Below are 23,412 nucleotides of genomic sequence, written 5' to 3' on the forward strand. Positions count from 1 at the left end.
ATACCAAACAAAATGACCTTTATTTTGTGAAAAATTTTCCCATTAGATAAAGCCTGCTATATTGACAGATACTATCAATGAAAAATATAGTAAGTGATTAAAGAAGGTAGCTCCTAAAGGCTCAAACTGAGATTAAAGCCCAATTGTGCTCAGGCATAATCAGGAATATTAAAAATTTGCAAAGTGATACTCTCTCTGCCAATATGATCTTAGTAACAAAGCAAAGACCAGGAAAAAAATATATATTCTTTCACTGGACAGGTGGAGAACTGAAACAAAGACTCTAAATAGTAGCTCATCTGAGGATTTTTTAGGAAGAAGCAGATGGAGTAAGACATTGCAATTTTCCCTAAATAACCAGAGGAACACTGAATAGGACAAAGGGCTAACTTTTTTTTCCCAATCTTGCTAGAACTGATGAACATCTACACCTTCCTGTGACTTCAGTTAATTACTTTCTGAACACAACATACCACAAAATCAGGCCCTATCTTTCACACTAAGGGACCTGAAAACAGCACTGATGAAAATGTTGGCTCGAGCTACTTATCCATTGCCAAATAGAAATTCTGTGTCAGAAGCAATGAAAGAACTGAGTTACTGGAAGGGGGATGTGATTGCTTTATCACAAGACTGTCCTTTCTCTTCTTACAGTCCTTTGCAGCATTCCCTTTTAAAAGATTAATGAAGCTCTTTAATTCATTGGATGTGGTGTCATCCTTTAGGGTAGATGTATTTTGGCAGGGCATACATAAAGGGTTTCATTGCTCCTCTTGTGTGGATAAATAAATTAAATATATAGGGATATTTAGGTGACTTTCCACCATCTAAATTTTTCTTGAAAGCTAGGAATGGTTGTATGATCTTAACCAACTTATATCTGACATATTTCAGAGATGGTCTGAGCCTGCTTTAATTGAATTAATTGACAAAATCCCCATTAAGTTCTGGAGTGTTTGTATGTTATGAGTTTAGTTGACAAAATATATCACATGTTTGTACATGAGATTAAATTCAAACTGTTCCATGAAATGTGTTTTAATTAAAAAAAAAACTACAATAGTTTACATCATGTTTATAAATGTGCATGTTTATATTTGTCCATGTAGTATAATTATACTATTGCCCTAATTTTAGTTATTTTCGAAGTTGAGAGTCTTTAACTTTTTTTTTCTTTTTTCCTGACTGTAACTCATAGTAGGCTATGATGTTCTTGTTGCTTCATTAAATACCTCTAGGGTCATATTTTTGTAGTTTTGTCTGGAAAGAGCATGTCTAGAATGCAGTACAACAGGCCTTTCAAGTTAACTGAGCACAGGTAGTGTTTATGGCAAAGAGTAGCTTGTGATCCAGGATGTCTTTCATACCATGCTAATCTTTCATGTTATGTTTTATATGTTTCCCTAAAATAAAAAAAGTGCACTAAGAAAGCTTTCTTAGGAATTTGACATCAATTCCATGTGTAACTTCTACTGAATGAAATATCTTAATGATATAATAGTTCACACAGTCAGGACCAAATTAGCTGCAAGCTGTCACTGTGGCTGGTAGTTAAAACAAGCAAATATCAGATGAGTTCATGTGCCTTCTTTTACTTCCTTGTAGATAACACTTAGCAGTTGTTTACAAGATTAAATGAATGTAAAGGGAATTCTTATAAAAACTAGATTTATATCACAGTTCTTAACTTTATTGCAAAAGCATTCTCTATTCTGATCTTTTTTTAAGCATATTCATTTGACATTTTGTGAATGACATCTCTGCTACTGTTCTATGTAGTCTTTTGCTGGCTGAGAATGATTTTTGCATATGAACTTTTATTTAGTCTATTTAAGTTATGCTTTTATTGCCTGGATCTCACATGAGCATCTACCAGTTTTATGAAAGAATTCTGGAGTAGTCTGCTGATTTGACATTTTAGATATTTAATTTTGATGGAAAAAGCCATGAGAAGATTGCAATTAAACTGTTTTTTTGCAGAGGGAAAAGCTGATATTCATCTTTTCATGGAGAGGAAAAAAGACAAAATATACAGCAGAAATCAAATAGTCATATGCAAATTAGAAATATTTTTTAAATCAACTATTAAACATATGAATAGTTTGTACATGTTTTCAGTAGTATAACAAAATTAGCACGTTACTTTAGCAACTTTGAATTTACTAATGTATCTGATATATAGCTATTGATTGGTATATCTGTATACCAAGTCACATTGCATTTTTTTCAATGAGTGAGTCAGAAATAAGATACGGGCATAATGAGAGAAGGTATAATATTTTAGTCCTTTTGTAGTCATGAAGTACAGTAAGAAAGTAATCCTTTCCCAGCTCTTTGCTTAGACTTTGTAGGAAGTGCTAGAAATATAGTCCTCATAGCTGGGAAAGCACAGAATTTGCTTTATTATATATAGCAATGAGGAAAGACAAGACGAGGTAGAATCCACACATTCTCCATTTCTCCCCACATGGGTGCACACACATAATATACACACATCTTCCTGTCCTGTCTTGTGGAATTCGTTGGTGCTATTGTTGAAGAATATGTGACGTCTCTCAGAAGTGATATATTTTCTTTAACCATGCCTGAGAGGTAAAATAATTTTTAGCTGTGGTTAGATTAAATGTTCTACCTTCATGAGCGCTTCCAGGTTCTTGCTTGATTGAGAGTGGAAGTTAAAGCTGATTTAGACTAACAGCGTAGCCAAAGTTAACTGTATTCAGTGGAAGGAAAGCAATAAAAAATGCACGTGCAAACCTTGTTTTGAGCTATTCCTATCCATTCAAGACATTTTACTGTGCCAGACCCTTACATTTTAATAGAAGGCTATATACGTGTGTGTATATGTAAGATATTTGGGTGTGTGTGTGTAAAATATATATTTAATTGTATATATACTATATATACACACAATATAAATTGTATATACAAATATACACACATATATCTATGTGTATATGTATAGATGGACACATACACAATTGCTAGGTACCTATATGGATACCTTATACAATTATAATATAGACAACATGAGGAATTTTAAAAGCTAAAAGAATACGTTTTTATAGTGGCATGATTTAACATAGCCTTTTCAGTTGCCTGAAGAACTGATATTACTGGTCATGCGATGCTGACCTACGTAAGGGTGCACTTTATAGGCTCTTGTTCAAGGAATTGTAAATGGTTGCTGATTCAGGCTTTTATTGCCTTAGAACAGAAATACGAGTAGCATAAAATGGAATTACTGTGTGACCTGTTGTATCTGATGGGTGCACGCACAATTCCCTTCCATGCTTCTCAGCGTATAAATTGTTCTCCTCTTCAGTATATTCTTGACATTTTTGTTTCCTGTATTCCTAGCATACAGAAAGCATGTGTGCTGCACACAGATGTACAGTAAAAAAATGATTAGAGTCAGGAAAAACCAGCCTACATGAAACACAGTCCTTCAAATTAAGTGACTGTTAAAATCACGGAAAACATTTTTTATTTTAATTCATATTTCTTCTTTTAAAACTTAATAAAAATCCAAAACTTCAAAGTTCAAGGCTAGAAACACTACTACAAGGAAATGCTTTGGCATTTTTGGTAGACTTTGATGAAACAAGCTAGGTGTACCGACTGTGAAAATAGACAGAAAATTCCTGCCAGGGAATTACCATACCCTCTTAGCTTTTGGAGTTTGAGCCTAGCAAGCCAGACCTCTTATTTACATGCTTATCTGAGTCTTTCTAAGCTGTACTATGTCTGTATGTGGTGAATTTCACACACACAGTGAGTTACAATGATTTAGAAGTTTTACAGAATTAACCCTAAGTTATACATAATCAAATTCTCCAAAGCATCGCAGTTATTTACAGTATTATAAAGTGGAATATAGACTAGCATAAACTTGCTGTTTAGCTCATAGCAGTTTGAATGCTGAAGTTTTAAAAATTGACAATACAGTGTGGTAACCCCTCAAGATTGTGTGGATATTTTTTAGAGCTTTTATGAACGATTCAGGGAGACTGTTTAACATCTGCCTTGTGTATAATACTAAACTCGAGTTCAATAACAAGTGATTAATTATATCTATTCAGGGAGCAACTTGAGCTTGCATTTACTCAGGTCTCTTCAGCTATTCCTCTAGTGCTGTGGCAGTGTCTCTATGCAAGTGCAGTTTGAGTCTTGCCTGCAGCCTGCCTGCCTTCTGATGACATGGTCGCCTCTGGTTGTTTCGTGGTGGCACAGTAACCTGGTGGGTGCACCTTGACGTACTGAGTCTTGTGGACTCCATAAGATGAACTTTGCCTGCACGCGGGACCATGCCTGTAGGCACCCCTTATTTGTAACAGGAAGGTCTGCTTCTGAAGGCAGCCTTGAGGCAGCTATCCCGATACAATGTGGACATACCTATCAATGTCACTGCTTAAAGGGATTTAAGCTAGTATTTAAATGTTAGATGTCTTTTTTTTTCTCTTTTCTTTCTTTCTTTTTTTTTTTTAAGATGGGTCTGGTTAACTACAAGAGTGAGCTCTTAAGAAAGGAGAAAGTTCTGCAAGATAGATAAACAAGTGTTTTGTTTTGTTTTTTTCCTATTTGGGCCATTTTATTGCCTTATTTTGAAATCTGTTTGAGGAAGACAAGTCCCGATATTGACAATTAGGGATTTGCACTTTCCGCGTAGAAAAACAGAATATTTGGGGGCTAATATTTAACACCAACAAGGTACTTTGGCAACATATAATGTACTTCCACAAGATAATTTTCACTTGTGGAAGCTGAATATCAATTCTGTTGTTTATCTGTAAACAGATCTTATTTTCATTAAGCGCATGAAAGCGTATGAATCTGTATAACCCACCCAATGGCTGAAACCTTTGGGGAGGCAGACAGCTGCCTAACCATTAGGCCAACTTACCGAACAGTTCTCTCTAGACCTGTGTCTGCTTTGCAGGGCTCCACTTTATCCGGCGTGCAGGAGTAGCAACGGCAGTGTGCTGTGGAGCACGCGGTGCAGTAGCAGCACTTCCGTTCCCACTGCAGTAGCGTTCAGCTTTTCTGTCAGTGATTTTTCACAATACCTCCCTTTCTATCTGAAATTTAAGAATAAGAAACACATCCTATAGCCGTTGCTGCCAATGTTTAAGGTAAGAAAACTAAAGAGTTGTGCTGTGAGCCTTAAAACAGGAAAGAATGATGGTGGCTTTCCTGAGGAAAGATTAAGAGAAGTATAACTATTTCTAACCATTACTACCTTAGCACGTTCGCATAGTTGATGGAGGAAGATGGTCACTATTGTGGGTACCTGGAGTCTGGTCAAAACACAGAATCATCTCAGAATTATAGAGCTTTCCACTATATTCATTTTGCTACAACAGTTTTGGCAGCATGCAGAGTAGTTTTGACTAGTTCAAAGTAAATCAAGTTAAAGAAGTTCCTATTATCTAAAGTGTAAAGGCTACATACCTGATTAGGTCTCAAGTCCAAATTAAGCAGCCAAAGTGACCAAGCTATTTTAGTTTCATAATATCCATTCTATTTTTAGATTAAAACATCTTTCTTATATATCATGGTAAATTAAAGATTGGCTTAAGACATTAAACAACCCAAACTTTTTCATAGTTGAAATATGTCTAAATGAACATTTTATATCTAGATCTAAATTTAATCAATTTGCTGAAGATTTCCAGAGACTGAAGGTTTTGATTTGTTTCCTGTTTTCAAGATCTAGCATAGATATATATGGGATTTGGAAATTCATAATAAATTTCCTTGAGCCTTGGGTTTCAGACTCTGGGATAAAACTTTTGAGGTACCTGAATCACTGAAGATTTAAGATATTGCTGAGTACGTGGATGAAAAAATGTCAGGAAACACAACTGTTTAATACTAATATCAACTACAGCTTTCTCATAATATAAAAACCTTAACATTTTTAGATACTTAGATCCTTGGAAGAATAATGTTTAGAATTTGCATATGTGAAAAATTAATTGCCAAAGACTTCTAATTCTGTTCACATACATGCTATTGAGCAATACAATTAAAGTCAATGTAGTCCATCTGTGTAAAAATTGGTGAGAGGAGAATTGTTTCCAGCTGTACTTCAATTTAGAATCATTGGTTGTTTTCTTGAAATGACCTGCATGTTTACTAAAACACATAAATGTTCTATAAAATATACTATTAAAGTGGAATTGTGTTTCATCTGGCCATTCATAATTATTTAGAACATTATTTTTCCCATGTATATTTTTGTCAATTATTCTGTACCCACGATTATAATAACTGTATCATTGTTCTGTGAACCCATTAGTTATTTTTCTGCTACCTTTTGAAGTACACATCAAGCCAGTTCACCTTAGTTGTAGCATACCTGTGACAGCCATTCTTCCTAAGCATAGCCTGAACTCAGGATGCCAGCAAAGCTCATTTATGACACATAACATCAGAGCCTTCCTAGGAAGAACCTCAAAGCTGGGTTAACTGCTTGGTATTACTCATGCAGTGTTGCTACACAGACTAATGCACTGATATACTTTATGGTGACAAACTCAGGCCAAATGATAGATGGGGCCTAAACTTTGTCTTAAAACCTACACCTGATGGTGAGTTTGCATCTGAACCCTTTGGACGTGAGACAGTCTTGGGCCTCAGCTCAGGCCTGAATTCATTATAGTAATAACTAGTTTCTTTTCAGATGTCTGTGTTTCTTCTTCTGTTTTCAGGGATTACAATGGTTGACACAGAAATGCCGTTTTGGCCAATTAATTTTGGAATTAGTCCAGTGGATCTGTCTGCAATGGATGATCATACACATTCCTTTGACATAAAGCCGTTTACCACTGTTGATTTTTCAAGCATTTCTTCACCGCACTATGAAGATATTCCTCTTGCAAGAACTGATCAGACAAGCATTGATTATAAATATGATATCAAGCTCCAGGATTGCCAAAGTATGCCTTTTATATTTTTAATATTTCTTTCATGTTTATATTTGCTTCATTCTCTGGGAAGTGTGTCAGCAAAAGAACTTGAGAAGAATTCAGATACCTAAATGCAGGTATCTTGTGCCATCAAAGATGTCCACAAGATATTCTAATAGGGCTGACAAACAAGATACATATGGCAGGCCTTCACCCTTTCAGAGCAGCAGCTGGAGATTAGGCAGAATATCTTGAAGTATCTAAAAAGACATTAAACACCTTATTAGACATATGAATCCCACCCTTTTTTTCTGAAACCTCCAGTCTCCTATCATGTATCTTGTATGTAAAATGGCCTTTGAAGCTTTATTTAAAAAAATGCAAAAAATGCTTCCCATGTGCTAAAAATGGGCCAGCATACACAGCATATTAATTAATAATATTTATACCTTTTAAATTCCAGACTGGCTACAAAACCGATCGATTAGGAATATTGTCTACATCTGAGTCATGGCACTGGTATAACTTTTATCAATGTTCCCAGTACAGGCAAAACCTTGGAGCTTCATGGGCTAGTATTATTTATATACATGTGTACACACACACACACACACACACACACACACACACACGTGTGTGTGTGTATATGTATATATATGTGTGTATGTATGCATGAAAGAAACCTTCCTTCCCCAGGCACATAAACAAAATTGCATGGGAACTCTGCCATTAAGAAAGGAAATGATCTGTTCTTAAATAAGTGTTACCCCATTCCTGCTCATAATAGCAATGTCAGGCTGCTATGCCTGGAACTTTTTTTAAAGATCCAGTTTTCAGCCTACTTTGATCTGATATCACTTTTGTTTGTAGTAATCTGTTCAGAAGTTCTTTCAGGGAATTCTTACTGGGAAAAATGTGGTATTTAATTTTGGTAGTACAGAGAAGCAGGTGTTGTGTTCCACTGGGTTATTTATGGAATGAATTAAAATACATTTTTACAGGAAATGCTTAATTTTTCCATTGTTGAATTAGAAATGTCCATAACACTGTAATAACAAGCTAGAGAGTTCAGTAGAATCTAGGTAGGCTAAATCCTCTTGGTATGTATTCAGAAAATTTTCCACTTTCTTTTTTTTCCTAGTTTCCTTTTTTTCTTTTTTCTTTCCTAGAAAAGTAAATTTCCTAGTTATTATGGTGTAGCTAATTTTGAAAAAGAAATATTCACCTTATTGTAATACTACCTGTGTTTTCTCATTCTATTGGTCTATTGGATAATTGGATTTTTTTAGACCAGATTAGCGACTCCAGTCCACTCCCTGCAGTAGTTCTACCTTAAAGTAATATAATTTCACTAGATAGTGAGTAAAGGAATAAAGTCTTTGGAGCATGATGACTACATAAATATGTAATTTAATTATACATCAAGTTCATCGTTTATATCTCCTTTATATGCAGGTGCAATCAAAATGGAGCCTCCTTCCCCACCCTATTTTTCAGAAAAAGTTCAGTTGTACAATAAACCTCATGAGGAGTCTGCCAACTCCCTTATGGCTATTGAATGCCGTGTGTGTGGGGACAAGGCCTCTGGATTTCATTATGGTGTGCATGCATGTGAAGGTTGTAAGGTAGGTTGTCACAAACGTATTTTCTCTGAAGTAAGATTTGATCCTATTTCCATCTAAAGAATCACTTAGCAAAGATCTATGCTTTATAAAAAACAGGTCTAATTTTTTTAAGCAAATTGTATCATATATAGTGTATATACTTGATAGTCTAGAAGTGGGAGTCTTTTAAAATGTGATTGCTTTTTATTATTTATGCTACTCATCTGTTTTAATTTTTTTGCACATTTCTTTTACTTTGGTCATTATTCAATTATATTCCAGTCCTGCTGTCTCTGCGGTCACTTGTACAATTTGAATTGATATAAGGCAGCAAAAGCAGGCTCATGCTCAATTCTAAAGCCAAAAACTCTGAGCAATTTAATATTCAGACTTGATTATTTTGATTAGAATTTCTTTACCCAGTTTTCATATTTCTAGGTGACTACAAAAAAGTCTAAAAACATTAAAGAATGAGGCTCTTTGCTTTAAAACGCCACTGACTTCTGATGTCAATGATACTTAGTGTTTATAACACATAAAGGACAAAGGAATGGAATAGAAATTGGCCATCCTCGGGAATGAGAGAAGAAATGCCAGAGTGCTTTTGGGAAACATAAGTTAAAAGCTAATATTTACATGTTATAAATTCATTGAGTTAAAGAAAAAAATATTATACAGAGTTTTAAGTTTCCTAAAGTGAAATTCACATAGTCTTTTCTATTTTTGATATCTTGAGAAAAATAATAGTAAAGACTCAGTCTGGGGTTTAACTAAAATTTGTAGCACTGAATTATGAATATGCATAAAGCAATAGGTGTGCTCTTGATGACTTACATCAGAGTGAATTATACAAACAAGTGCCAGCATTATGCTTTTAACTTTGAGAAAAATTATCTGTTACAACGAACAAACCATGATAAATTTGGATGAACTTAATTACTTATGAATGCTCTAAGAAAACATCTTTAAACCATAAAAAGACAGAATTGGGAATTTCTGTAATGACTCATAATGATTTCTCTCCTTATAAGACTTCATTGCTTTGTGCAATAATTACCATGAGTTTGGCACCAAGTGTTTGGATTTTTTCATGTGCCAATGTGTTTTGCAAACCTGTAAAATCCAAACAATGAGGACAAACTAGAAAACACAAAAGCCTAGAAAATAGACCCCAGAAATAAATATTGCAAAAGTAGTTCAACGCTGTGCAAAAACAAGGAAATAGAATAAATGAAGGAAAATAAATCCTCTCTATGTACTCAGGCTCAAAAAGGAAGTGAAATATTTGAAATGGAATGAAGAAATATAGTTATTTAGGAAACAAAATCTAAATAAACAACCCACCCATAACCTTTTTCATTTCTTTGAGATCGAATATTAAAAGCAAGGGAAGATTGGAAACCAACTGTATGTCATTGAAAGGAGAGTATGAGTAAAGATGGAAGTTAAACAACATGTGTCTCATACAATAAAGAACTGTGGTGGTAAATATAAAAACTTACCGTGCAGAAATAAAATACCATGCTTTCCAATGTTTTTCCCACAAAATGCCAGTTTAAGGAGTGTGCAGTCACTCCAGGCACGTATTTTATTATCTCATTTCTTATCAAACTGCTTGTTGCAGAATTTTTGGTTTGTTGTCATCTGTAAAAGTTTTCCTACATAAGTAGTGAACTCCAAATTTTGCACGTTTCTTGTTCACCTTATAACAAACTGTGCTCGTGGAACAAATGGAGCCTGCCTCCCCATGGCGTAGTGTTCTTTAAGCTCAACACTTCCATAGTGCTCTCGTCACATCCCTAGTGTCCTTCAAACCCACTGATTCCCCTCAGCTTCCCTACCTGTTTGAGACTTCTGCTCTATCTAACTGCCTTGAAAATGGCTAATAGGATCAGAACAGGAGCACACTGCTACGCAGATGGTACAGTCACATGAGCCTTGCCTCCTTAGGCAGTCTGTCTAAAACAAAGTTAGGTTCAGTGTAGATACAGCAACGTGCCTTGTATGTATAGACAAGTGAGACAGTGACACTGACAGTTTCTTGTATCTTTTTTTACATGACTTTATGTTTACTCCAGGGCTTTTTTCGAAGAACAATCAGATTAAAGCTAATTTATGACAGGTGTGATCTTAATTGTCGCATCCATAAGAAAAGCAGAAATAAATGTCAATACTGCAGATTTCAGAAATGCCTCGCAGTTGGAATGTCACATAATGGTAAGTGCAGATAGCACATTTTAAAACAATAATATTTCATCTGAAAAATAACATGAAATGTATATATGATTAGTATGTTTGCTGCTGTAACTTATACAGTCTTCTGTTGCTTTACATTAGGCAGTTTAGAAATATGAATCAGAGAGATTGCCTCTGAGTTTAGGAGACTGTATATGATTGAACACTACTTTGAATATAAAAACCAGATAGGTAAAGATCTGCACTTATCAGTATAATACATAATATAAGGAATGAGTTGGTTTTACTCTCCGTTGTTCTTGCTCATTACACTGTTGACTGTTCTTCATGAATATGTTACTAGTGTAATTGTTATTTTTCAGTTCATTTCTTATTTTCTAGTGAGACTGTTTTGCATATCGTGGCTCAATATTCTTTTTCTGTAAGTGGAAAATTTAATTTAATTATGAAAAATGGAGTGTTTACCAAAGCGTGTAAATAATAATAACTTGAATTTGATGCACGGGACACTTATTGAGGATTGTTAGCATCACTAAGTTAAAGTTTCCACATATTAAAACACAGCATACTTTAAATGAATGGGCCATACGCTGTACTGTTTTAAACTGTCCTCCTCCTCTCTAGGATACCCACATCTGGGCATAAATTCCAATGTGTGGTAAGTAGGAGTGTAGTGTTTCCTAGCATGCTCATTCAGCTGTTGGCCTCTCATCATATAGTGTGTATAGCTGTTATTCCTGTGTACTGTCTCTGACCTCTCCACCATCCAGAGGTGAATAGCCCCTCTCATCTGTGAATTGCAAACAGCGTTTCCATTTTGTATATGTTGTGGTCTTAGATTGCGAAGGCGTATGCTGTTGTGTATGGTTCTGTGATTAGCTTCTTTACAGTAGGCAAGCAGACAGGACTAACCATAGCATGATACTGCTGTCTTGCATAGAATAAAGAAGAAAGTCCCTCTGAACTTTAAAATTATCAATTCATGTGGAAATAGTTATTTACGAAAGTTTGGATAGAAAGACATAATGAAGATTCTTCGCTGCCTTGCTTTGGCAAAGTCAAGTAAAAACAGGAATTAAATGTCATAACATAGAGAGTTATGTAATTCTAAGGGTAAAGAATTGCAAACATGACTGGGAAAATAATTTCTCTGTGGTTTTTTTAGGACTTTCATTATTTTCAGTATAAAAAATGAGTGTGCTGTCCCCAAGAGGAAAACTTAACTGTGGTTTGTGAAGTTAATACATGCAGTGAATGTAAATTGGTATGGGAAATGTTTTGTTAATAGAAAATATGGTTTTCAAGTTCCTGGGATGCAACAGTAACTCTTAAAAATAAACCTAATTTTGAAATACTAGTGTGGGTATTTTTATAGTAATTCAGGGATTTTATTATTTTCAAGGTGCATGCCAAATTCTCTCATAAGCTAGCCACATGGCTTCCACTCATGTCAATGGGAACCATGTGCAGGGCTATCGAGAAGGGGAAGTGAATAGCTAAGACCATTCTCTGTTGCTCAGCAATGCAAAGGGCCCAGTAAAATTTATAAAATGACTCTGTTTCAGCTGCCATTTCTTCCTGTTTGGCCACTGCCAAATAAGAAGCTGTGGCACTAGCAGAGGACATAGTGTTGGGAAGAGGACGAAGCACAAGAAGGAGGAAGAAAGGCCAAAGCCATTTTCCCCAGGGCTTGACAGAAAGCTTTCATTGGCTCTCACCATCACTTCACCTCACAGTAGTGTTTATATTCAAGCATCTGGCTCCTGCATTAGCCTTCTTTCCATTCTGGTAGCATTGCATTTTATGAAACAGCACTCTCCAGCATTTATAAACAAATGGATTTGTAAAAAAGACCTAAATTTTTTCTTTTAAGACACAGGTCTATGTAAAGACACATGTAGAAATACAACTCTGGAATTTGCCAGTGACGCTAAGCCAGATTCTTATGTTACATCTACAGATGGAAGTTTTTCCATTTGCTTAGTGAAATTATCTGAATTTTAAACACTTGGAATCAGAATGTGGATTATTTGTGCCTGAGGGTTCCAATCTATGACTGTATGTGCATAGATATATTACTGCAAAATGAATAGTTAGTGCTCTTACAGAAAAGGGGCGTGCAGGGAGACACTTAGCAGCTACAACCACATTCTTTTATGTATAAATACTACATACCACATGGCTGGAGGTTAGAAAAGACAGTAGTGTTCTCATGCTTTGGATATTGTTTTCCCTTCCTTCTCTAGCCTCAGTGCTGGTCTGTGTTTAACCCTCAGTTGCTCAGATTGTATTCCAAAGTACCTGGAAGCAGAGGTTTGGCTCTCTTAATTTAGGAATGTTATGCTTTTTTTTTTCTCTTTTACTAAAAATACCATTTATATAAAGCCAACTCTCGTAGTGGGAAAAAGAGCACCCATGGCACTGTGTCTTGATTATGAGATCTGGGAGCACTCTGAATTGCTGAATATGGCCATGTGCCTCCAGTAAACTCAGATAGGTATCCACCCTGGCTCAATGTTGTGTTTTCTAGTGAAAGAAATTGAGCTTTTATAATCTATCTCGGAGATGCATTTGTGCTCCAAAAAGTCCATAATCTGTATGATCAGAAGAGCAGAGTGCTACACGGAATAGTCAAGAAGGAATAACAGTGACTTCTCCAAGCAGTAAAAGGTGGGATAAGGATACATACTGTAGTTTTTACACAGAAAACCAAAGAATATAATGTAGCATGTAGCATCTTACTATATTCACTACTGGTATAATATCACTGATAATTAGAGAATACTGTAGGTATAAGCAAAAGAAATAACTGCCAAAGGAGAGAGAGGTCAGATGTTCCAGCTGCAGGCACATGCCCAAACTTGCACGATCTTCTATTGCTACTAAGAAGTTCCCGTTTGAACCCCTTCCATCCTTACAGCATGAATAACAAGCCATATTTCCAGATCTCTTATACCAGCTCTCTGGCTTGTCCCTGCCCTTTCCACCCCTGTGTGTCCTGCCTTCATCCATTTCCCTTTCCCTATCACTTCCCAGCCTCTCAGGAGATAAGGAAGTAAGCTGGCTCTGCTGTGGGGGTAGGAGGAGGGGAGAGCAGTCAGAGTAGTGAGGAAGATGACTGGTCCAGCGAAACAGAAGATGAGGCCAGGGTGACAGGAGGGAGGTGGACAGAAAAGCAGAAGAGGGAAGAGATCCTGCCAGCCATCCACATAACCTTGAAATTTTGCTCGGCCACCAGAAACACTATGGACTGTCCTTATCCTCCCTTTTCCATCCTGACCTCTACAAATACCACCAATCCCCCTTCTCCTTTCATCCAAAATCCCACTATTTCCCAGATTCCTTCCATAAACCCACTGGTACCTGACCTCTCCCTGACTTTTGTCTCAATCCCCAGAAAACACTAATGACTTCTCCCAAAGGAAAGTGCTAGGCCACTACCACAAAATTGAATTTTGCCCCCAATTTTGCCTGCAGTGTTAAGAATCTTTGAAGATATATTATAAACATTTTTAAAAAAAATATATTTTAAAACAATATTTTTGACTGAACTTGCTAACTTTAGGTTATTAACAAATTATTATATGCAAAATACACTTTGACCTTTTGTTTAGGGAACTTTAGTCTCATAATTTATGAATTCCATCAGAAATTCTACAAGATGCATCTTTCCATGAAATAGTTACTTATAAGGACAGTGTTTAAAAGTGTATCTTGAAAGATCCCCTACTATTGATCCATCCTAAAAACACACATTTAGAAATAAACAAGCACATTTGGAAATGTTAGATGGCTAAGTATACAAGCCATCTCCTAAAAATATTTTAAAAACAAAGATGTGTAACAAAGACCTAACAGAAAAAAGCTAGCAAACATGTACATACAAACTTTACCCCAAGCAGAGCTTTAATGCGCTAACATGAGAAAATATTATGAGATGCCATGAGGTTCCCAACAGACTTCATTATTGCTGAATTATTTTACGTAGAAGTCAAATATTTAGATGGTAGGCAACAAGATACACCCCCCAAAGATTTATATCATAGAGCAAACAGTAAGATCCTATTTCCTCTCTCAGTGAAGTCAATTTGCTAATTTGGAAGAATACTTAGTCCTATATGCTAAATGCAAACTCTTCTGGCATTAGTGACTTTACTCAGTTTTGCTGAACAGATACACGTGGTTTGATAGCTGACAATCCTGCTGAAGTCTGTTGTTAAACCAGTGATGGGTGGTTTAGGCCAGTAAGAGATAGCCTAGGTATACTACCTTGATTAGCTGGTTAGCTAGTGTATTCTTTGATAAAAATAGGTAATTTGGACTGATTTAGTGCTGATATAATAGCTTTCTATGCTGTGAGTAAGGTTTGTTATATCTAACTTAATTCAGAATGTAGTGTGCAGGCATTCAAGAACAGAAGTTAATATTTATATTCTAATTTACCGTATAACAACATATATGCTAATTTTCTTTCAAAGTAATCTGCTCCTCAGCATTTTAGCAAAGAGATTTGCTAGATAATTCAATGTTACCTTTGGCAGTGGTCTTTTTCATTTACACAGAAGGAATTAAAATAACCTGTTTTAAAAACAGATCAGGAATTTGATCTTCAGGCAAGTTGGCATCATGAGGCCCCATGCCAAGCATATGCCAGTTATTCCTTGAAAATACATAGCAAATTTATATGCAGCTTTATTCATGTACATTTGATATAGTTTTCCTCCATGCCCTTGGGATTTAATTCTAAATTAGATTATACATAAATGTGCTGTTTATAAAATTTCTACACAGTGACAAGAATGTTCTGGTTTAACATTAATTTTTCACAGGGATTTTTTGAAGGCTTTTTAATATATATAAAATTATGCACGTTCTCAAACACATATAAACAAAAAGTAGATGAGATTCCATCTGAAACAAACAGCAAAGCTATTATAAATAATACTTCATTTTTATAGCACTTTTGATGCACTTTTTGATCTCAAAGCACTTTTCCAAGGAAATTAGTATCATCATCCCAAGCAAAATAGAAATAAATGATAAATAAAAGAAGTAATCTACTTAGACCACTTTACAATAAATAAACATGAGATGAACTTCAAGGCAATCTATCCATTAATGGAAATAATTTCATATTATAAGCAGTACGGCTTATAATGCATGCCTGCTTTGCAAAGGTAGTTTGGTATCCTTTGTTGGGGATAGATAAGCACACCAGAAACATCATTCTCAAATACCCTCAGTTAATTTTATTTTCCATAAGAAAAATGAGCACAACATAAGTTTTCATTTATTACATAAAACATAGGAAGGGGAAGCCGTATATTGTCCCTTTTTTATCCCTGTTCGTAAAATTAACCTTGATGAAAGGTGGTCTTCTGCCAGTGAGATTCTAGATTATGAGCTTACTCCTGCAAACACTGACTCTCGAGAATAGGCCCAGAACAGAATCATGTCTCATACTGTTATTCAGTCAAGCTCTATTTCTATAATATTTAAAAGTTAGTATGCTTAAAGAATGAGCTTATAGGATTCATATCAGACTGTTAAAGATGCATGATTTACTTTAAGCATATCATAAAGGTATTACATGTAATGCTATAAATGCATTCTATATAAAATAAAAGAATAGTTTACAAATGTGACTTACCGTACCAGAACACTGTCTGTCCAAAAGCACCTAGTTCCTGATAGGATTGTGAAATCTCTGTAAAGGCATGTTTCTTAGAGTTGCTAAGTATTTATTATGTGTTAAGAAGTCCTCAGATCCTACTGAATAGCACTCAACATGTTTCAAAGAGTGATCAGCATTTTATTGACATGGGGAAGTCTGATATCCGTTTTTATTAAAGATCCTTTATATAAGCATCAATAGCTTTGCTTACTTTGCTTTTCAGATTGAAAAGTTCATGGTAATAGTCTAACAAGTCTTGCTAGACTTCATTTAAGTCTTCTGTTTGCAAATACTTCTCCAGAAAAAGAGATGGTGAGGATGAGATGAATTTGTTGTCAAGAACCAAATCAAAATCAACAGAGTATTGCAAGATTCTTTGCTTTGGTGAAGCCGTTGCAAAATGCACATTTGAAAAATGGACAAATTAATTATAAAACATAATCCTGTGAATGTCACAGATCTGACATGTTTTTAAGTCTGAAACCAGGCTTAATAAAGAACATAATAGCTTTTAATGAAAATATGAATTTCCCAAATATCTAGCTCCACTGTTTGATATGGACTTTTAATAAACCTTTGAGATTTATATGGGTTATATTACTTTTTAACACCTTCTTGACTCTGCGGTTTTAGTTACGTTTGCTTTTTCTATTGCAACTTCTTATAGTATGTATACAGTAATATAGTTTATCTTTATTAAGTTGACAGTAGTTTGATTCTTTTTATTAAATAGGCCCTTGAGTATCACAAAAAAAATCTGTAAATGCTATGTAATATTACTCTGTGAGTTTTCACTGTATTTACTTCATTTAATACTTTTTCATTGGACATCTTTAAGAATATATAAAATGCAGTTATTAGTATCATGGGTTTAATAATATCTTTTTTTTTAACTCAAAGGAAGGTTTGTGTTAACTATACATAAGAATTCGTAGTGGTGATGGAATCTCTTTTACCTGCACAATAAAGACACTAAACTACTCTTGATTCATAGTGTTCATGGAAGCACTTGTAGCTGAATTAATTCCTTGTATAGCTATGGTCATAATTTATATATACGCTAAGCATAAATATGAAGGTTTTTTGTTTGAAATACAATTTTTATAGCACCCTAACATTACTGTGTGTACAGTTCATCCATCCACAGATCCTTTACAGAATAGTGCCAGTCTCTTTGAGCCATAATAGTGTGTCATATAAGGTAATGCGAAGTTCTTCATTTTTCTTCATATGTTTTGCTCTCAGATATGAGGAGGGCTAACAGTGATGACTCACTGGAAATTATTGTTAGTAGCTGACTAAGAGTGTTCCCCATGAGAAAGATAAGAAATACATACCATGGACAGTGATCCAAAAAAAAAAAAAAAATCAGTTGGCAATTATTCAAAAGTTTCCATATGAAAAAATTGTAAGCAGAAGACATTTTAAGGGAAAAAAAATAGAATGTGTTAATTTGTCCTGGATGAATTAGGTTCCCTTCCATGCTGGTTCTTATTCTGACATGTAAGCTCTAAGAATTTCCAAAGGAACATGAAATATAGAGCATGCGTCATTCAGAGACTAAGTTTACTGAAAAGCAAATGTAGTATACTTGTAAGAATAAACCACCTTGTTTCTAGAGCCATGAAGTAGGAGGACTGATCAATAAATATAATAAATGGTAAATGTGGCAAGGGATTATTTGTTCTTGAAGTGTCGTTTTTGTCCATCAGCACGCTGCAGGCATCCTTATAACGGGAAAGTGGCTGATGCTGTCCAAAATAAGTGTCGCTAGTATAATCATTCAATGTATGATGTTAACACACTAACCACCAAAAAAATTATTTATAATATTTATAATGTTCTTATTTCCTCCTAAGGCCAAAATGCAAACTTTTATTTTTTTCTTCTATTTTTTGTTTTGATATTCTGTTTTGCTTTCTTACAAGAAAATAAATTCTGTTTACAGAACTATCATATGATAAAACAGTCTTGATCCTGATGGCTTGTTTGAAATATTTCCCAAGTCAGTCCCTACATGAATAAATAATATTTTGGATAGTACATAGGTGTATAAGTAGGAGTTTTACAGCCTGACGTACATTCATATTGAGCAATTGTGAGATCATATGATTAGGTGGAAACATGTCCTGTTCTTTCAATACAGCATGCGCATAGTGTTACCATGAAAAACTCAGTCTTTCCTGGCTTTTTTATTCCCTTCATAACCTTCTCTCTCATTCCTTAATTTTTTTTGGTAACATTTTATATCACTTGCTATATTAAGTTCTGTAGAGCTATTTAGAAATTTATTCCTGCAAGGCATGTGGGTGTCTTGTTGCTAAACAAATGAAGTATCTGGGATGCATGTGGTGATTTGCCCAAAACCACACAAGGCTGAGTTGTGGTTCCCACTCCAAGTTCAAGCCAACAGAACCTACTTTAATATTTTAAAGATTCTTTACCTTTTATTTAGCTCAGAGGTAGAATCAGTGATTTTCACCAACTTTGACTGCCAGGTGAGTAGACAATAGTTGTGCATTTCCAAGCAATATTGGAATCTTACTGTTTGGGCACACAGATGATTTCTTCTTTGAAATTTGTCTGTTTACATTTCTCTGAAGCACTTCAGTTCTTTTTCTCTACTGCTGGAGAAAATTGTCTTCCTCTTACTTGCCTGAATACTGTTTTAATGAAAATTTGAAGAGCTCATAATAAAAGGTGACAGAAAAAAAAATACTAAAATATGCATTTTTAGATGCAATTGCATAGCAATTGTAATTACTTATCATCTTCTTTAGCCATCAGGTTTGGGCGAATGCCACAAGCGGAGAAGGAGAAGCTCTTGGCAGAGATTTCCAGCGACATCGACCAGTTAAACCCTGAATCTGCTGATCTGCGAGCACTTGCCAAGCATTTGTATGACTCATATATAAAGTCCTTCCCTCTGACCAAAGCCAAGGCGAGGGCGATCTTGACAGGAAAGACGACAGACAAATCAGTTAGTTCCCTCTGTTTTCTTTTTCTTTTGAGTAAATGATTTACCACATTGACAACACATCTTAAAAAAAAAAAACTTTGCTGTTGGCAGTTACATATTTCAAGCTGTGTCTGAAACACAGGAAATGTTTTTAGATAGGATAAGTAAACATTATTTGAAAAAACTCCAAGTTCACCTAATAAAATACTTGAAACCAGTACAAGAATTTGAAGGTCATCTTAACCTTTTTGTATTCTCTGATCCACTCTTCCCGTTTTCCTTCTCCTTTACTAGAGGTCATCTTCCATGCTATCTGTTTAGTGTGGCTATCTGTCTGTCAGGATTTGGTTGCCATACTATTCAGGCATCCATATCATAGCATATTATCAGTACCAAAGGAATATTCTCTTTCATAAGTGTCAAACAATTCACAGTACCAATGCTAGCCTTAACTCTGATGCTTGTTCTTATGATGCTCTCATGACTTCCTTTGAATCTGGTTATCTTGGATCAGTTCAGTATCATGTGTTGATGCAACTTGAATTTTAGGAGAATGTATTACAAAACAATCTTTTAAAAGTTAGGAGTAGAAATATGTGTATTTGTGGGTTCCTTTGGACACTTCATTTGTAATACATTACAGCCTACTATATCAGTGGGAAGGAGGATAAGTAAGTTTGTTAATTATACTAGGTTATAATTTTATCACTGTTTTAATACCTAAATGTCAAAACAGCTTTTTCAAAATTAATAACTCTTAATGTGATATGTTTTTTAGGCTGATTGACAGAAATTTGCCAGGGTTACAACAGAGATGGTGTATTTTATTTTCTTTAATAATTTCAAAGATATGGAAGAATTGTGCTTTTCTTGGGGCTGTCTTTCTAAGGGCATGTCTATACTGCAAAGGCAGTTCAAATCATAATTTGAATATTGCCTCAAATTTGGCTGCAGTCCTCGCACAAAACCTTGAAATGGGGTGGACACTTCCAATTGGAGTAACTGCTCATCATGGAGTATATAAAGATTGAACTAGCACAGCTTATCCATTCTGTGGAAAGCCGATATGCTAAGTCCACTTGAGAGTTACTGCTTTTTCAGAGTCTTTCCTCAGTTTGCCTCAGAAACACAGCTTACTGGGAAAGAATTAATACAGCAGTTCAGTTTTCTTTAATGGTGTTCCCAATAACTATGCACCTGCATTGGGAATCAGAATAAGAATGGGATGTATTACTACATACGTTGTTTACTGTCCTTGATCCTAAAAATTTGTCACCAGTAGGTCAGCTCCTTCTTTCTGCAGCTGCCCACTGTATCACTGTAGAGCTGTACTGCTCCCTCTTTCTGATAAGCTTCATACTGTGCCCTAGTGATCCTAGATGGGATTGACAGAGGGAAAGGGAGGGAAGAAGAGAAGAGTCATAGATGACCATTAATCAGGCACAAGAAATACATCTGCTAAGTAGGTGTCACAGCCAAAAGAAAAAGACTTTTTATCATTTGAGCGGGAAGCACAGACAGAACCCCAAAAGGACTCTTCCCCTTTTTTATAGGAGAATAGGAGAATTCATATTGAAAGGAAATTGCAAGGAAATTTCTTTATTCAGAAGAAAAATGACCGTGCAAGGAGACTCCATTGCTTATAGTAATGGATTCTTTAAATCTGAATATGGAAGAAGCTAACCTGATTGCCTGTTTCCTTATCTTACAACTATCACTATATTCATTAACAGTACATAAGAGTATTTTCCAAGATTTTATGGTAAGTTAGCCAGCGGTAAATCAGTTCATAATATCGGCATTAACAACAAAATTATCAGGTTTCAGAGTTAATGTCCACTATGATAAATGGGGTGGTTTACATCTGTCTTGAAATTAGATTAATCTATTTAGTTGGGAATAAACTAAAATAATTTTTGTGATCATCATGAGAAATAAGCTTCTGGTGCTGTCTCTCTCTGTGCAGACTCAGTCAAATTATACAGTAGTATTCTTCAACCAAAAGATTTATTTGAAGAGAAAACTGCAGGACCTTTCTTTCCAGCTTAAATTTTCTAGAATTCCTTGATATAAAATTGATTGTAAGTTTCTGCCTCATCAAGAGAACCATGATTACATATGTGTGCATATATATCTACACACAAATTGCATCCATGTAAAATCTATAGACTAAATTCTGCAAATGTTGCTGTATCTTATGCCACAGTGCAGAAATTGACCTAATATAGTCTTTAATTTCTGTATTGAGCATTGCAATAGCATCAGACACTTCACATCAGTATCTCAATTTAATTAATTTAATGCACTGAAAATCAAGCAACTGTCAATGTTATTGAGTATGTTTAAATTGACTGGAAAAGAACTGACTGCAATCATGAGTCTGTAAACAATTATATACACAAAAATTTTCATGTCTTGAGAACAATAGAGTAATTCTGGAAATTATTTGTTTGGGAAGTTAATTATATACAAATTTTCAGGATCAGGACCTAAATTTCTAACCTCCTCTCCTAGCATGCTCTGGAATGTAATATAAATTTGGGCAGGATTACCTACAAATGCTCTCATCTTCAGTTTTCCCACAGTTGTGTTTAGAAATCTGGAAAGTTTGTTTCTGAGCTCCCAAGTAAGTCTATGAATTCTGTTCTTGTTCTGCAAGTTTCTGTGAATTTGCATGCATTTTGCTGCTCTGCTGTCCTGAGCAGTTAACAAATGTCTGGGCTCAGTACATAACTTGGTCATGTCTGAAAGTTGCACTAATACAATCCTCATACAGTGTATAATAGTATGCCATCAGTGATGTTTGCTTGTTTAGTGAATGTTTAAAAACTTTGCCAGATTAGAATTTATCAATAAAACATTACGTACATAGAGAAGTCAATTTTTCATTGCTGCAAATTTTCAAATCTTTAAAAAATTATCACTGAAAGAGTGGATGCACTCAGTCCATATATAAATGGTTACAACTTTAGGTTATTTGAACTGTAAAGGACTTTGTACTCTGGAATATCAAACTGTTTACTATGGGCACAGTTTAAATTTATGTTCTTTTTTAATTGCAGTATCATCTGCATCAAGTGAAAATGATTGGATATGCTAAGTCAGTGTGTCAAAACTAAAATCACCAAGTAACCAGTCCTCTTCTGAGATATGCAGTGCTCATTTGGTATAAGATTCAAGTCACAAAGTTCATCTGAGTCTTTATATTCAGGACCTTTTTTAGCTAGTTTGAGCTTTCCTTCATTTTCATCTTCAAATGTCAGGCTGAGTCCTGGTGGTAAAATATATTCACTCCAAAGCACATGTACACGCACAGAACAGATGAGCTGATTTTTTCTTGAATTTGATGCTTCCACTTAAGATTATCTAGAAAGAATAAAAAGGAATGACCTACCAGTAGTTAAATGTGCATTTTAGAAGGTTGCTCTGTCTCTTTATTCCATCCATTTACATATGCGTATGTATATACATGCATATACATATATACACATGTATATAAAATGTTTTTCTGCTGCCAGAACAGTATGGCATCCTTCTGGCTTCCAGTTTTGTACAGCTCCACATTTTAAAAGATTGCAGTCCTGGTGCAGGGGCGAAAGTTAGTGTCATACCTCTCACTGTACTTAACTGAAACTCGTGGTCTGGAGCTACGTGTGCCTGTGGTCACTTTGAAAGTGATAGCACTAGTCTTGTTGGTCTTGTAAACAGCAGAATACTGAATTGATTTAACTAAACCAGTTTGAAAACAGAAATAGTTAAAACAGTATCCTCTTGTGTGGACACTGTTATTTCAGTTCACAGATAGACATTTGTTTTGCAAGCAGCTGTATCAGTTAAAGACAAAACTATGTCAGCTGTCAGGCCTCCCTTTCTCTAGTGGAAGCGGTACAAGCTCTGTGTTCGACTTTGCCCGAAACGGATGAGGGAACACTTTCACAATCCCATCTGCAGAACTATGGGAGTAGTAACCTCTAGCTGGTGGGTTGTGACAAGCATCTGTGGGCCATATCCTCTAGAGAAGGCACCACTGGACTTGAAAGAAAATAGCTATTTCCAGTTTTAAGCATT

General features: G+C 35.2%; 1 protein-coding gene across 4 annotated transcripts in view; it reads left to right on the top strand.

Moving 5' to 3' along the window:
* PPARG (peroxisome proliferator activated receptor gamma) overlaps positions 1 to 23,412 on the top strand; it is a 64,366-nt gene that overhangs the window by 27,149 nt on the left and 13,805 nt on the right. For all 4 annotated transcript variants that reach the window (XM_026099551.2, XM_064518837.1, XM_064518836.1 and 1 more), the window contains exons 2-5: positions 6,714 to 6,941; positions 8,367 to 8,536; positions 10,594 to 10,732; positions 19,166 to 19,365. In XM_026099551.2, coding sequence (XP_025955336.1) covers positions 6,722 to 6,941; positions 8,367 to 8,536; positions 10,594 to 10,732; positions 19,166 to 19,365 — 729 coding nt within the window. In that variant the 5' untranslated portion in view covers positions 6,714 to 6,721. The remainder of the gene's footprint in view (positions 1 to 6,713; positions 6,942 to 8,366; positions 8,537 to 10,593; positions 10,733 to 19,165; positions 19,366 to 23,412) is intronic.

Source organism: Dromaius novaehollandiae, chromosome 12 (genome assembly GCF_036370855.1).
Source record: "Dromaius novaehollandiae isolate bDroNov1 chromosome 12, bDroNov1.hap1, whole genome shotgun sequence".
NCBI lineage: Eukaryota > Metazoa > Chordata > Aves > Casuariiformes > Dromaiidae > Dromaius > Dromaius novaehollandiae.